Source organism: Bacillus rossius, chromosome 2 (assembly GCF_032445375.1).
Source record: "Bacillus rossius redtenbacheri isolate Brsri chromosome 2, Brsri_v3, whole genome shotgun sequence".
Lineage (NCBI taxonomy): Eukaryota > Metazoa > Arthropoda > Insecta > Phasmatodea > Bacillidae > Bacillus > Bacillus rossius.
In genome coordinates this window covers 135,314,223-135,331,416 of record NC_086331.1, presented here as the reverse complement: position 1 = coordinate 135,331,416, position 17,194 = coordinate 135,314,223, and the positions used below count along the sequence as shown (strand labels likewise).

The 17,194-nt window shown below is 35.1% G+C and overlaps 1 protein-coding gene across 15 annotated transcripts in view; it reads right to left on the bottom strand.

Moving 5' to 3' along the window:
- The window catches only part of LOC134529876 (IQ motif and SEC7 domain-containing protein 1), a 127,343-nt gene that overhangs the window by 37,454 nt on the left and 72,695 nt on the right, over window positions 1-17,194 (bottom strand). For 10 of the 15 annotated variants that reach the window (XR_010074730.1, XR_010074729.1, XR_010074731.1 and 7 more), the window contains 6 exons: window positions 15,841-16,058; window positions 13,364-13,653; window positions 13,141-13,280; window positions 11,480-11,542; window positions 8,019-8,244; window positions 2,567-2,935 (listed from right to left, as the gene is read on the bottom strand). Coding sequence is in view for 10 of the 15 variants with exons in the window: in XM_063364420.1 (XP_063220490.1) it covers window positions 2,567-2,935; window positions 8,019-8,244; window positions 11,480-11,542; window positions 13,141-13,280; window positions 13,364-13,653; window positions 15,841-16,058 (1,306 nt within the window). In the remaining 5 variants the exon portion in view is untranslated. The remainder of the gene's footprint in view (window positions 1-2,566; window positions 2,936-8,018; window positions 8,245-11,479; window positions 11,543-13,140; window positions 13,281-13,363; window positions 13,654-15,840; window positions 16,059-17,194) is intronic. The other 5 variants (XM_063364423.1, XM_063364425.1, XM_063364429.1 and 2 more) reach the window with 1 other exon arrangement.

The window sequence follows — 17,194 nt, the reverse complement described above, 5'->3', positions numbered from 1 at the left end:
CAACACAAACCGAGCCTTCTGTTCAATGGCCCACATCCTGCCACGCGGAAGTGAACAGGGTAGTCTCACACCCCCACTCCGCTCCCTGCGCACGCAGTGTTTCAAGTCTCATGGTCACACAAAGTCACACAAGGTCACAGAAAACTTTATTATTTTATTATTTTTTAACGATACATGAAAAACATTGTGTATGCTGAGAAGATAACAAACATTCAGCATATTGAAGTGAGGATCGCTGCAGCAATTACACCTTTAAATATGAACACAAATGTGAAAATGTGACAGGAAATTAAATACCGTCTAAACATTATGAGAGATAAAATGGTGCCCATATCAAAACTTACTAAGCTAACTTTTCTCAACATTTTAAGACCTCACACTTGTATAGCCATTAAATACTTATTTTACAATAACAGTTTAGAATCTTGCAATCATTCTCGTTGATCTTGTATTATGTCAACAATGCAACATGTTAAGTTTTTCATTGTATTTTTATTTTAGAATGTTTATTCTCAAAATATAAATAAAATGTTAATATAAATGTGCTTTAAATGTAAAAAGACATATAATTAATAATTTAAACTTATTTGAATGGGAACAGTGACTTGAGTGAAATTGATGTCACACAGTTCAATGGTTGGAAAACAAATAATTTTTATCAACATTCATACTTATAGATAAAATCTATTTGATTAGTGCTATTTTAATTAGGATTATGTTTTCTTGGAACCAATTAGGGCATTACTTTGAGGGGCAAGTATATACCAATTACATGTTTACAGTGTTTTCGTAATTATGACTACCAAACTCTCAGGACAAACAATTAGCTACTACAGTTATATCTATTGTAATATCGTACATCCCCTGCCCCCTCATATGCTATAGATATAATCTTGATGTTTAAAGTGAGTTACAGCATTGTATATTTGTTCTGATAATTATTATAAGCATAATTATTCATTGTGATAATTTTTCTCTGGCATTAGAGGCCTTTATGTGGCCAGTTTACTTAATTCAATTGTATATTATAAAGGTTCTTTGTGAAAGTGTTTTATTTATTTTCATTTTATAAAAATCACTTGGAAAAATAATTATTATTTTTGGCTTGCTGGCAAGGTTATTATGAGTATGAACTATATTTTTGGCACTTATTTTACCTAAATTTCACTTTATTTCAGTAACTTTTATGTTTAAATTTATTTCTAGAAAATTGTGGGGCTTATGACATTTTTAGTAACTGCAGCGGTGTGCAAAAAGCAGTTTGTGCAGTCGCACAGTTATTTATTTATCGCAGTAAAATGTTCTGTTAAACCTATAGTTGTCAGCCAATCAGTTTTAACCATGCAGTTGTGAAGGACTTTGATACAGAAAACCATGGGGCTTTCAGTATTTTACCTAACTTTGTGTTTGGCAGAGAAAGCCATATGTTTCAAGACCTGTTTTTTGATTGGTTGGACAGAAATGTTCGGCACGCTAGTCATCGCTTGGTAGGCAAACCAGCAGGATGTGTCACTCGAAGGCTCAAGAAAAAGTATTAGGTGGATGTAGAGAAAACTATGCAACACCTGTTGGTCTGGGCCGTGCCACAATTCCTATTTGGTATGGCCTCTGGGATCCACACAGTACCTAGAGCCCTGGTCGTACCCTGCTGTTACTTTCACCGACAAGCATTTTTATCCTAAATTAATTCTTCTATCTGTGGTGCAGCTGAACGGTGTATTTGAATGTTTCAGCAACTGTGATTTTTTAGAGAAGAATAAATTTTAAAAAAGTCTTTGCAACTCTTTCAAAAATAATTGATCGTAACTTGTGTGAAGTTCAAAATTCTGAATTTTCTCTCCTAAACTATAACAGTGCTAGGTCGTCTCTAGCCAGGCTGATCTATCTTGTTACACTACAATTAACTAAGAAAATGTAATAACCTCGCTGATGTCAATGGCACAAATTACTGGTTGTCTGTTTTTATGGTAAAAATTGTACTATCTCTCTTTGGATAAATTTTCTTAGGTTATATTCTTATGTAAATGAATTATATCATTAACTGACCCTTACAAATAGTTAAAACGTTAAGTAAATTAAAAAAAAAAAATTCCCAATTACAGTCTAAATCGCTATTTCCAGCATAAGAAAAACAGACATAGAACATTTCCTTCTCCTCCAGCTAACTAAAGTGCCAGAAGATGCTGATACTGCTGCTGTTTTCAAAGAAAAATATTTCACAAATAACTAATTTTGTGCATTTTGGCCGACGCACTTTTCCCTGCATTACACCCAAACCCATACCAGGGCATTTTATTTAGGGCTTTAACTCTCTTTAAAAACAATTTGCTTTAGGCAAGATGTACAGTTATATTTTACATCATAAAAAAAGTAGGAACATAAAGTTGACTCAAATGCTATACAGTTATATGAAAAGAAACACAAAATTTATAATATTTTCCTTTAAATATACCTGATGTCATTAGATAACTCATATATGTGCTGAAACAGGCATAAGTATATACAGATGACATTAGTACGAATGTACATACATTAAATAAGTACAATTAAATCACAACTTACTTACATTGTTCATGGATATCAAGAAGAGAATTACTCAAAGCTGATCTTTTAAGTACAATTTCTGTGGAGTGATGTTCAGTCTCTGATTCTGGGTAACTATCTGTTCCATGTCCAAAGCTTGACTGAACGCAAGGACACACTTCCACATCAGCCACACCACTGTCACGATTTTCCGCGCTTCCCCGGCACCCTCTACTACTCTTTTGACGTTCTAACTCCGCATCAATGCGCAAATTTTCCATTTCGTCCATTTCACTTGTTGATTCTCTCAAGTCCTCTGCAAATTTGCAGCGATCATGTTCATTTCTTGCATTAAAGGTAATCAGGACCTTCCCATCAACTCGCTGCGAAAGACGAATTCCAAACGGGCACACTAAAATAAAAAATAATAATTTTTAATACACTGTGTTTCACAATGGTAAAAAAATTAATGAATTCATTTTATAATCGTTCATTCACAACACATTCACAAAAGCAATATTTATTTCTACAATGTGATAAGAATTTTAAATTTAACAGAACAACCAAAATCAATAAATGGAGTGAAACTTCATGTATACAAAATAAAACTTGCTTGAATGCTGCTGTTCAGAATCAAAGACAGATATTTCTAGTGTGTTACTTGCCACATAGTCATCAAACTTACAAAAACTTTAATTTTTACACGTTACTTGAGATTCAAACCCTGATCATGTTGATGTGGGGAGATAATATCTTACTTTCAAACTTTATGGCCCTTATTCAGTATTAATAAGGGATGCACCAATCAAATCCTTAGTATTCAAAGGATTTGTTGTTTGACTAAGACATTTGAAGAAACATTATTAGAGGAAATAAAGTAAATTAAAATAATTCACCGCTGATCACCTCTGAATTTTACTAGGTTAATTTTTTTTTCATAACCATCCTGTTTCCACTTCTCAAGATAAAATTACAATATGTATTGATTATGGAAACTTAGTTTGTGAAAAAAACATTTATAGGTTTTAATGTTTCAACACCATAGTTAATATTGCTTGTTTCTTGTACAGTATTTTATTTTGACCTTCGAGACCTAGATTCAGATTCGAGGGGTATATTTGAGATCTCTTTAGGACTCGAATTCAATATTCAGATCAGAGAAAATTGGGATTTGACCCATCACTACGATAAATAAATGAAAAAAATCTGTATTATGTATGCTTTAATAATGTATTTTTAACATGCCTACAAATATACAGATGGTGAAGTAATAAAAAATGATAATTTTAACTGAATACGCTATTTGAAAAGGATCATACATTTATACAAAATTTGTGATCATATGCAACCATTTCCTTGGAAAGTATATGATCCCTCAGTATAATAACATGCAGCAAAACATAAATAAAAAAAGTACAATGTGATTAAAGACTCTTTGGATTGGTAAACTGATTTTTACATTTGAGATTTAACACAGAGAAAACAATATAATTTTTAAGACTGATATTATTTGCCCATTTTTACAGTGCAATTCTGACCAACTATTCAGAATTTTTGGGGAAAAGCTCTGTCTAGATAAGGAAATATGCTGAACTGAAAAATTTTATTTTTTATTTTTGGGAAATGGGTACATTAACTGGGCAGTACATATGTAAACACAGGCAGTCAAATACTACCTCACAAATTAAAAATTGCTACTAAGAAGTAGTAAATTACATCTAAAAAAGGCAGACAGCAAAACAATGGCAACATAGCTGATGATTTGAAACATTCACACACTCAGAGTCCTTCCAAACCAGGTCAGTGAACCGCCACAGCAAGCCCCGTGCTCACCCCTTTGTCTTAGTTTTTTTTAAATGCACTAACCACGAAAACAAATGCAGTTAATATAAATAAGAGTTATGATTGCCTAGTACATATATATGTGTGTTGAATGAATCAGTAAAATGCCTGCACATACTTATCAGCAAATATGTTAAGTACCCGAGTAATCTTATCCACAGTTATGCTTGGACTTGGTAATAAATTAGCTGTTTCAGCAGTGCATGTCATAGATACAACTGCTGAAGGTGTTTCGAGTAGTATATATCACATGATGTTGCTTAAAATACCTGAGCCTATAGTTTATAAACATAAGCACAATGATTGAACTAGCACACCGGAATCATCTATGGGTGCTAAAAAAAAACCTAGAATGGGAAATTGTGTTGCAGGAAGAAAGTACGTTGTCGTAGAAAGTTGTTACATAACTGGAGGAAATATTTTTTTTTTTGAGTGATGGTGTGGTGCAATAAAATTTTTATTTGAAAGTTAATATTTTTTGCATGTGCTTCTTCAGAAATTTCTAATTTTATTATAATATTCCTAACACAGCATTGATTTTGGTCATTTTTTACCTGGATATTAATGGCATTTCACTGCATTAAACAAAACAGCTGCAGTCTGTAACCATCTTACTTTCATTATACATTTTCTGACATCACGGTAAACATAAAACCATTCACAGTTAATCCCCAAATAAAATATTTACTGCCTCATAGTAGGGACGTGCATTTGCAAAAAGATTTTTACTGGAAAATTGATTAATAGTACTCTTGGGGCAACAATAGAATGTTCAAAAAAATTACCTACAGACATCAACACCGGTACCGAAATACTATTAGGTTAACAGAAAACTGTAAGGGTAATTATATTATAACTCTGAATAATTACAAAGTCCTAAACAGACATTCAATAGAAACTTGAAATAAGGTCGCAAGTTCTGTTTTAAAAGTTTGTTGTGAGACTTATTCTAAACCAAAAATATTTTTGGTTATGGTCACAATATTAGGAGTGCAAGGCTTATTCTGGTAAATATTGTATATTTGATTGACAGCACAGAATTTTTACATTTTTCCCATGCAAGGACATGATTCTTCTCTTTTTAGTTTTTACTAACATCACAACAAATTAATACAACACAAATAACTTAACAGTTTTAACTGAACAGCAGCTAGCTAATGATAGTTGTCAAGCAAACTTACTGAATTGTACTTTTGGCAGAATGGTGGATAGGTCGGTTTTGGCACGCTGTAAAAGCTGTTTACAGAGAATAAACCATTGTGACATCTGGCACGGTCAAATTGTAGCGCAGAGTTTTAAATTAAGTACAGCCTGTGCCAGCAATGAGCTTCAGAGAAGGTCAAGACAAATTATAGAAATGTTCCAAATAACTGAAGGTAAGTCCAGATATGTGGTGGAGAAGTGTAGCTAAATAATTTACATATGAAAGTTTAGAGAACAAAAGTATATCTTTGCAGTACAATGGTATCAACCTCATCTAGAGATACATTACATTGTTTTTGTTTACCCACTGTTCATATGTTTAAATGGAAAATTACCACACCTGGTGGTTTCAAAGTCTCAAAATGCACACTAAACAAGAATGGGATGTGTTAAGACAAAATAACATCAGTGTAATACATAACACCCATTTTTTTATTCCAGCTTTCTTTACATAATTTTATTCTAATAGTATCACTGATTACATCAAATGTACCATTTTAAATTGTGTTTGTAATAAGGAAGCTATTATTCAATAGGACTGTGTATATAGCACCTGAAAGTACTAAAACAGACATTCTTTTGTTAACGAGAAAATGAATAACTTGAATGGTAAAAAGTCACATCCACATTGATTGTTTTTATGTCAAAAACAAATATATCCTTGCAGCAGTAAAGAATGAAAAAAATCTCTGCTAATTTTTCCTAAGGTACTGCAAACTGTAATCACTGATACTATAGTACTTGAGAAAGTGTAGATAAAGATTAAAAATGATTTAAACATCTGGCTGGGAAGAAATATACAAAGATACAATTATTTAAAAATAAAAAGGAAATAAAAAGGAATGAAAACTTTTTTGCAAGAATAGTTAAATTGGTAAAATGTTAAAAGTGGTAAAACATTGTAACAATTTCAATGGAGAATCTGAAACCAATATGAAAAAAGCTGTCAAATTTCTGCCTTAAGGGGTCAGCCTAGTCAAGAGTGTATGTGTGTTGGTGAGGCGGGATGATAAGTGCGACGCTCGCTGGTGCTTCTAGCGCGGTGTCTCCTCTGGACTGGCGCGCAGTCTTCTCCCAATGCATAGGAAAATTATGAAATCTGAGCAGTAATCATAACATTAGATCGCAGAGAAATGAAGATAAAGGTGTAATACAAGGCCCTTGGGTGCTTTAAGAATATTTATTGGCCGTTTCATGTCAAAAAATTATTCTGAAAACATGCGTTTTAGCCCTTTTCACTATCTTAAAAGTATAATTAAAAAATGAAATATGGCAATAGAACAACCCATCCGCCCTCAGAGAATTTTAAATGCTTTTCGTAATCAGATACTACTTGAATATCTTCAGCAGTTTTCAAATTGTGTGGTTTCTTCTGAAGCTATGCCGTGACTTACTGATTCAACAAGGTGGTGTCACAACAGTACTGATTTTGCGTGTGTTTAGTTTTACTTGTCGACACAAGACCATAAGGACTACAACACACCACATCACAGAACAGGGATATTGGGGATGTAACTTGCCATGGCCTATAAGGACCCATCTCAGTATTTGGATGGCCAGACTGGGATTCCAACCCGGGTGCTCTGGAACGTAAGTTCAGTGTCTTATGAGTGTACCACCTCGCTACATGACCTAACTGTTGACTGTAGGCCACAGCGTATGAGTGGTCGGATTAATCACCTCTTACCAAAGCTATTAAAGTTTGATTTCCGGAAGAGGGAAGTGTGGTGGACTTTACCTTGAGTCAGTGGGTATTCTCAAGATACTCCCTTTTCCCCACCAAATGCATTCAGTCTCTGTTCCATCTCATCCCTTATCCATATCCATGACCTTTACATCGACTGCATGTTTAACTATAGTTGGTTTATTCACCACTTGTATTTAAACATTAATTTTCAAACAAATACCAATGAGGAATTTCCAACTATACCTTAGATAGAAATGTAACTGCTGTATCTTACATTTTATGCATAGCATTACCACTTCGAGTGAATTTTAGTGTTTTGATAAATTACCAGAAATAATTATTTATTACAAGATTCTTGAATTACCACTCGCTGTTGCAGCACGCAAAAATTAATAACACGTAAGCACATTCAAACTTGATCAATCTCATTATGTTCACATAGAAAGACTCCCCAAATAGTTATTAAAACTAATCCTAAAAATTTTTATTTGAAAGTATTTCATTACTTTAGGCAAAGCTGCACATATTTAACACACAAAAAATACCTAAATCTTTTATATGAATCAATCTCTTTTAAAAGGGCTTTGGTCAAATTACAAAAGTGATGAAATCAGCCTTAAAGACTTATTCACATCTATTTTTATCACTCAACTTTACAGCATTCAGCACACACTCAAAACACAAATGTGTGTATGGATACAAGAAAATAAAAACATATACTTAAATATACAAAATAAAAACATAAACTTAGTTAGAAACTTACGTGGAACTTCAAAAAGAGTGATGACCATACCACAAAGAGGAAAGCTTTGTCGAAATGTGTAGGTAACTGAACTTTTCTTTTTGCTTAAAATTTTTGTAATGACTAGAAGATCGTTAAAGAGGAACACTTCACGCTGATGAACACCTGGACGCTCTTTCTTATAAATATCAGGAATTTCGTAGAGGCGACAATAACACACTAACCTGCGATGAGGAAGTGCCATGTTCTACAAAAAAAAAACAAAAAAAAAACACTGGTTACATAGTTGAACATTATAAAACTAACATTAAAGAACAGATGATAATGGATAAAGTATGCACAATATTTTAATACCAAGAATCATTCTCCAAAAAATTAATTTCACTACAAATGTATTGAGTTAAAAAATTTGATCTACAACTTTTAAGAAAACCAAAATTATCAAAACTTTTTCTTGTTACCCGAAAATCATAACTACTTACCTAACTTTTATAGGTAAAATAATAGCAAACAAATTAAGAAAGTCACTGCTACAAACATAACTAATAATAAATAGAATATTAATTATATAGAAAAGTATATAAGATATTAACATTGCATAGTAGCTTTTATATAAATATTACATAATTAATTTTGGCAAAGTAAATTCAATTTGTTCATAAGACATTGACCTATTAAACGTAACTTAATGTTAGTACATAAATTTATGTCTCTTTCATGTGAAGATTTAATGAATTAGGTAGTGCTTGAAGTTTGTCCCTCTCTTAACTCTTTTGCATAACTTTCATTTTGTCGCATGTAAACCACAAGGGAATAATGATGAACATGGCCACACAACAATCCGTAGCCACAGGCTTCCAAGTCCCCTGCTGCAGCCTGCCTTAGAGACTGCGTGGGCCTAGCGCATCAGCGGTATGCTGATTGGACGAGAAAATTGTGCTACTGGTTTCCTGCCCAAGAAAAATTCCATTAGCTCATCAGGGGTGGAGCAAGCATACCTATATATAAGGGGCTCTAGAGAGTTCTGATGAGAGAGACAACTCGGGACTTTCAGAGAGAGAGGTTTGTATTGTTTGTACTATTTGTACTGAGTCTATTTATAAGGTGGGTTTTGCATTACCCAAGGCAACAATCTTACTCACAATTAAGTATTTAAATATTTCTGTCAGATTTAAATTTCCAGTTTGGATTGAATAAATGTTACATTGGCTAAGATACATATACAAGAATAAAATAAACTTTACTGAGATAACTTATTAGATGGTTTTTAGTTAAATATTAGTTTTTCAAGAGGAACAGGTTAATAAGAAAAGTTTGTTAATACATTTTAAAATATTTAAATAATTTTAGGGTTTTTGTATTTATATTGTTTTTAGTTCAATAAAATGAAAGAAACTTTGCTTTTTGTCAAGGATGTCTTGTGATTTGTTTTTTCTCCTTTCATCAGTGCTGACTGGTTGTATAGTGTGTCCTGGCAGCTAGTGGTAGTGGACTGAGTGTTTCATCAGCGCTGACTGGTTGGATAGGGTGTCCTAGCAGCTGGCAGTGGTGGACTGAGTGTTTCATCAGCGCTGACTGGTTGGATAGGGTGTCCTGGCAGCTAGCGCTGGTGGACCGAGTGTTTCATCAGCGCTGACTGGTTGGATAGGGTGTCCTAGCAGCTGGCAGTGGTAGACTGAGTGTTTCATCAGCGCTGACTGGTTGGATAGGGTGTCCTAGCAGCTGGCAGTGGTGGACTGAGTGTTTCATCAGCGCTGACTGGTTGGATAGGGTGTCCTAGCAGCTAGCGCTGGTGGACTGAGTGTTTCATCAGTGCTGACTGGTTGGATAGGGTGTCCTAGCAGCTGGCAGTGGTGGACTGAGTGTTTCATCAGCGCTGACTGGTTGGATAGGGTGTCCTAGCAGCTGGCAGTGGTGGACTGAGTGTTTCATCAGCGCTGACTGGTTGGGTAGGGTGTCCTGGCAGCTAGCGCTGGTGGAATGAGTGTTTCATCAGCGCTGACTGGTTGGATAGGGTGTCCTGGCAGCTAGCGCTGGTGGACTGAGTGTTTCATCAGCGCTGACGGGTTGGATAGGGTGTCCTAGTAGCTGGCAGTGGTGGACTGAGTGTTTCATCAGCGCTGACTGGTTGGATAGGGTGTCCTGGCAGCTAGCACTGGTGAACTGAGTGTTTCATCAGCGCTGACTGGTTGGATAGGGTGTCCTAGCAGCTGGCAGTGGTGGACTGAGTGTTTCATCAGCGCTGACTGGTTGGATAGGGTGTCCTGGCAGCTAGCGCTGGTGGACTGAGTGTTTCATCAGCGCTGACTGGTTGGATAGGGTGTCCTAGTAGCTGGCAGTGGTGGACTGAGTGTTTCATCAGCGCTGACTGGTTGGATAGGGTGTCCTAGTAGCTGGCAGTGGTGGACTGAGTGTTTCATCAGCGCTGACTGGTTGGATAGGGTGTCCTGGCAGCTAGCGCTGGTGGACTGAGTGTTTCATCAGCGCTGACTGGTTGTATAGGGTGTCCTGGCAGCTAGTGGTAGTGGAATGAGTGTTTCATCAGCGCTGACTGGTTGCATAGGGTGTCTTGGCAGCTAGCGCTGGTGGACTGAGTGTTTCATCAGCGCTGACTGGTTGGATAGGGTGTCCTAGCAGCTGGCAGTGGTGGACTGAGTTTCATCAGCGCTGATTGGTTGGATAGGGTGTCCTAGCAGCTAGCGCTGGTGGACTGAGTGTTTCATCAGCGCTGACTGGTTGGATAGGGTGTCCTGGTGTCCTGGCAGCTGGCAGTGGTGGACTGAGTGTTTCATCAGCGCTGACTGGTTGGATAGGGTGTCCTGGCAGCTGGCAATGGTGGACTGAGTGTTTCACCAGCACTGACTGGTTGGATAGGGTGTCCTGGTGTCCTGGCAGCTGGCAGTGGTGGACTGAGTGTTTCATCAGCGCTGACTGGTTGGATAGGGTGTCCTGGCAGCTGGCAATGGTGGACTGAGTGTTTCATCAGCGCTGACTGGTTGTATAGGGTGTCCTGGCAGCTAGTGGTAGTGGAATGAGTGTTTCATCAGCGCTGACTGGTTGGATAGGGTGTCCTGGCAGCTAGCGCTGGTGGACTGAGTGTTTCATCAGCGCTGACTGGTTGGATAGGATGTCCTGGCAGCTTCCCGAGGTCGACGGGTGTTTCATTTTTTCTGAATTCTGACTGAGGGTGCAGTACTTTAAAAATGTTTTAGTTGACATTATGAAAATTCATTTTCTAGTAGAATTTATGGCCACTCTTTTTGGTTTTGTTTCTTTTTTCATGAGCTGATAAACTCAGGCATTTAAGAACTTTTTGCTTCACTATTTTAAAGGGTTCAAGAAAAAGCTAACCATGTTAAGGATGAGGATAAGTACAAATTAAAGTTGTGTACAGGTTACTAACAGTGAGTCTGTCTGTAGTCTGATAACTTAGTAAGAGGAAGCAGATAATATGACTACTATAAGACTACTAGGTAACTTACTGGCACAAAATGTAACTTCCTACTTGGCTGTATTGAGGGTAGTTGGTGAAATGTGTCTAGAGGCTGTGAGAGAGACAAACATATTTTAGATTAATAATTTCTTATGCTATGGAAAAAGGTAGTACATTATAAGGCACTGGAATCCCATCCCAGAGACTTGGGTTTCAATTCCAAGTATGGCTACCCTGATTTCAGTTTCTTGCAATGTGTGTTTAGAAATTACATAAATATGAACAAGAGACAGAAAACCTGCCAAAGTTAGATCTGTAAAAAAAAAATAAGTAAGCAAATATGTTAGTCAAAACCACACAAAATAATTTTATATATTACCTTGAAAACAGTTTTGTTTGATTTTTAATGGGGGGATTAAGTTCAAGTAGCCTTTCACAATGAACAAATCTATTTATTTATTTATTAACAAAGAAAGGTCAAATCAACGAATGACAAATGAATGAATAGGCTTAATGTCTCGTCAGCATCTAGATAATTGGAAGAGATGAGAGGTGATGAGAGAGAAATGGAGCATTGACTGAATGGTAGGGAAAAACAGAAATAACCCAAAAAAACTCATCTGCTAAATGCAATGTCCATTTGTAAAAAATTGTGGGTTTGACCCTGCCGGGAAATGAATTCAGATCATCTTGGTGGAAGGCCACTCCACCATTGTGGCTCCACCTTTCACAATGAGCACACATGCCATCTAAACACTGAACACACTGTCTCACTTCTGTCTCACGCCCCCACCATCTGCACTGGTCCAAGCCAGCAACACTACTGACGTGAGACAGACAGAGCTTTGAGCTGAGCCTCAGGAAATGTGATGGGGTGAGGAATGCGCACATACAACTTAGACCACCGAGTCAGTGCATTTTGACTGTCTAGAAGTGTAGTGTGAATAGAAAATACTAAACACATGCTGAAGATCTACCAGAAAAAGAACCACGCTACAGAAGGGGAGGCTCTCTGAGCCAAGTCAGGCGAGCACAGGACCATACGGTACTCTGCTGCTGAATCAATCATGGCCCACCTTCTGGAACAACAGTTCTAATAAAATGTTGTAGCATTTTGTTTTCTTTGATTACTAAACAGTTCGTGATTCTTTGGATGCCAGCTCTATATTCCACAAGGAAGCATTTATATTTTGTGTTTACTGTTTCACTGGCACAACTTCAGTGATTGGTTTGGTATTAAAAAAGTACAAACACTATAGAAATTTAACTATGTTAGTATTATTTTCATTGCTTTTTAAATTTTCTACCTGATGAATTGCTTAACTTTCTGCCATAACCCAATTTACAAGTAAAACACATAACCATAAACAAAATAACATAAAAAGTAACATCTTCACACTAATGTATGTTGAACTGATGAACTTTGTCATTCTGCTTGGTTAACAAAATGTTTTAAACAAATTAAATTGAATTTATCAACTTTAACACCATTATACATTTTTAACTAGTTTTAGCATCCTCTCTGACACCATGGGGTTGTATTTAAGTTTTTCTTAAACCAAAATAAATAATAACTAAAATAGTAAAAGAATATGTATAAAAATTAATTACACTTTTTACTAGCTAACTATCTTATAAGACTATCATTAGTCTAATAAGACTATTATTAACAAAAATTTGAAGTGTAATATATGTTAATTTAAAACTTACAGGCTTTTTCCCAACAATTGTAGATTGAACTTTCAGAACCTGAGTCACATGATCAGATCCTGGTTTAAATTCATTGCACTTGACTCTCTCATATATACCAACCAAGATATCACGATCAATATCCGCACCATCATCAATACCTGCACATTACGATAAACAAATGAATATCTGTGTTCAACAAAAGGGTGAATACAGTAATAATATAATTCATGTTAACAATTACCTCTAAGGTTTTTAATGAAATCTTCTAGCTTCATTCTTCTCTCTGGTTTTAGATTTGGAGTATGAAGATCTGTATTCAACATGATAATGGCAAAGGCAAGAACAAATACAGTGTCTGGGCTCCGGAACCCCATAACTATGTCTCTATTGCACTGACAGTAACGCTGACCAAACACTTCCATCAGACGTTCAATTTTTTGGGCCTCACCAGGCATGCGAAAATATGTTTGAAATTTACGCAAAGCCATATCCACATGCATGTCAGACAGATCCAGTTCCTGAACAAAACATCTGGAAAAAAAGTTAGGAATTTTAAAGATATAAATAGTATACACTAAGTCAAAACATTTACTCATATTTATTTAAAGCTTTTTGTTACAACTGTAAAAATCATAAAATATTAAATAGTTACCTACACATCAAAGGACCAAAAGTTTGCTCAATAGTAACTCATCAATCCCCAGTTAATAAGGTCCACAGTCAGAATCCACATCCTGGGAAGGCAGGGATTGTTAGAACACAGACTATTCTCACGCTGGTACGGTGTGTGGTGGTGCTTTCTCAGGAACTTATGTTTTCATTATCTTCATTCCTTACCTACCATGACAGGACTGTTTCTCTAGTAGAACCAGCATTGTATATTTTATGAGTAGCTTATAGCTAGACAAGCTGTTTCTCTCAGTGTGGCCACACTTGGGCCTACACTGCCACACTGCACCTACAGGTGAATCTTCAAATTAAAATCAATGTCTAAAAAACGTCCAACAGCACGGTCTAGATCAAAGGTGTGTGAAATTATCAGCAACTACTTCACATATTAATTAGTGAGCCAGCATTCAAAACACAACTGTTCCTGCCAACTTCCAAGTGATGACTAAACAAAGCGACTACAGAGTCCACTTTTATCTTCATTAGAGGGAAGTGAAATCATGATCCAATCACAGATCACCTTTCGAAATCTAACCAATAACAACTCACTTTAAAATATGAAATAGTTTCATAGGATTAATTTTTCTGGAATGTATTTCAGAACCTTTTTATAAATTAATCAGAATGTAAAGTTGAATCTGTTACATCGGCAATAGATGTAAAATCTGTTACTGTTATTTTGATGTGAATACATCTTAGCTCTGGGTATATGGCACTTGGTAGAAGTAATTTTGTGAAAATGGAACAGAAGTCAACGAACAAAAATGTGACAAAGATGGCGGACCCACGTGTAGCAACATAAACCCATACATAGTCACTTTAGAATATTAGGGGATATACCAACTGTATTGGTGTGCCAAATGAATCATTATGATAGTGAAGTATACCCTGGAATATTTCTGGTAAAATAAATTGTCATAGAAAAAAGTAATCTGAAGTTTTAAAATACCTAAGAAAACTGGCATTACAATGATTATAATACATATTCTCCATCTAAATTCCCAAGAGGCTTAGTAACACAGCGGTAAAGTATGCTTGGTAACCTCAAGAGGCGTGGTTCGAATCTTGGCAATTTTAATTTTTTTTCATTTTCTAACATTTTAATATAATATTAAAATAATGTTGGATCAGCCTTCTAAGATGTGCAAAAAATTTCTAGTATTAACTGTGCAGTGAATTTAAATACAATGAGCAGTATTTCAATGATAGGCTATAGCGTCTGCAAGTCAAAGTTAAGCGGAATATGAGCTAAATTATATAAAATGTGTTATTCATTCAGTCAGTAGCAATTTATTCTTAATTATGTAAATAAATAAGGTGCTTAGATAAAATGATATATAATTACATCTGTAACCGCAACAAAATATTTTCTTTTGAATGAAAAGAATAAGCATGTATAGTACAGTACAGATAAGTAATGTTTTGGTTATTATTGCCTATCAATCATTATTACAAAAATGTTGTTAAATATAATTGCAAACATGTCTGTCTGAATATGTACTCCTGTTTAGATTAAGAGAAGGTCAAATAAACTTATCTAGCAAACAACATTGTTACTACCTCTTGCAGTCCTAAGCAAATTTGAGTAACATAAATAAAATCGTCATATAACAGTAAATTTCATTCAAAGAAACACACACAAAATTTACAATACAACTTACAATGAACAGCTTGAATTGCATTAGATTGTAAAAGACACATTTAAGGAACTTCGATTAATTTTTTTTCTATCTTAGTTATACTTTGTATAGTTACATCTTCAGAACACACATGTTCATTGAATAATTACATGACCTTTGAGTACTACACTAAAAGACTAACCATCATCTTCAGCAACTGAAATTGCTATATTAAATCATTTATAGTTACATTGCACCGTTATAAAATATGTTACAAGTAAAACTAAGAAACAAGAACATGTTATTATCATTAGCTTCATAGTTTTATGATGAGTATGATGGACTAATTACTGAATGTTCTTATGTGAATATTAGATTTTGCTAAATCTAAATTACTATACTATAATATATTTCTCATAGCAGTACTTACTCGAGAACAGCCATACTAAAAGGATTCTGTAGGTTTCCTAAATATTCTCCAATCATTTGTTTGCTTAGACCTTTCCTTGTTATCAGAAATTTTGCTACTCCTTGTGGTGAATTTTCTAAGAAACCACGTCTTATGAGGTAACTAATACCTCTCTCAGGTCGTTTATTAAATAAGTTGAGGCCAACTCTATACTGTCTCTTCCTTAAAGTTTCTGAAACCTGTAACATAACACTTTGTATTCTCTACTGAAAAAATTTTCAAAATTATTTAGAATTAAAATCTATAACTTCAAGGAGAGTCAATTTGAGCCAAATAAAAGTAAATATTAAACATGAAAAGGTACAGGAAAAGTAATGGTTTTACATCACATAATTAAGCATAAATGCTTAAGATGAAAGGAAATTCCAAAATTACAGTAGACTGATACATTTGATCCATTGTAGGGTTTGACTTCATGACCCTCACCATATGAGCATTAGCATAGTCACCATTGCCACCACAATTAAAAACCTGGCCATGCCGGGACACAGTGTCCGCGATCTGTCTGCTTGTGCCAGACGACAGAACCAGATGCAGTTCCTGGAATGTCGTAGGAAGCCTACTGATCAAATAAACCCATTTGAAATCATCCAGAAAACTTTGATGGATGAATGAATGAATGAATGAATGAATGAATGAATGAATGAATGAATATGTTCACTGTCTTGTATCCACCCATTTAGGTTGACAATATCTTAAATCCTTATGATAAGTGTAATGCTTAATTTGGCAGTAGTTGAATATTGTGAAAAATAATAACAGTTACAATTATTACATAACTATGTTATTCTATTGTTTGAGAGTTATGTTGATGAAGCATGTATACAAGTCATTAAACAGACACCAATGTAAATTTTGATAAGTGGCAAAATTATGTACAGCAATTTCAAAATGTATCTTAAGCAAAGCTTTCAAAAATGTTTGATTAAACATGAAGCCTCTTCACTGCTCTGTACAGCCACTGTCAGGAAGACAGATAGTGGAATCATGCACATGACTTCTACTTCCATCTAGCTTACTTCTTTTGCATTCAGAGGTTAAGAATGGCACGAACTGTGAGAAAATTTGTTTAACTATAATTGTAAAGGCACATTATGTAACAATCCTGGGAAAACCTATGTTATTTAAATTGTAACATCTAGTACAGGGAGAAAAAATTGTTTGGACATTTCATATTTCACATTTCAGAAAATAGTATTTATTTCAATTTACAAATGAGATTTTGAGGTGAATAAAACCTTTTCCTTTTGTTTTTTAAAAATATATTTTATACAACTTTATTTTAACATTCAGAGCTTTAAAAATGGCTCCTAGG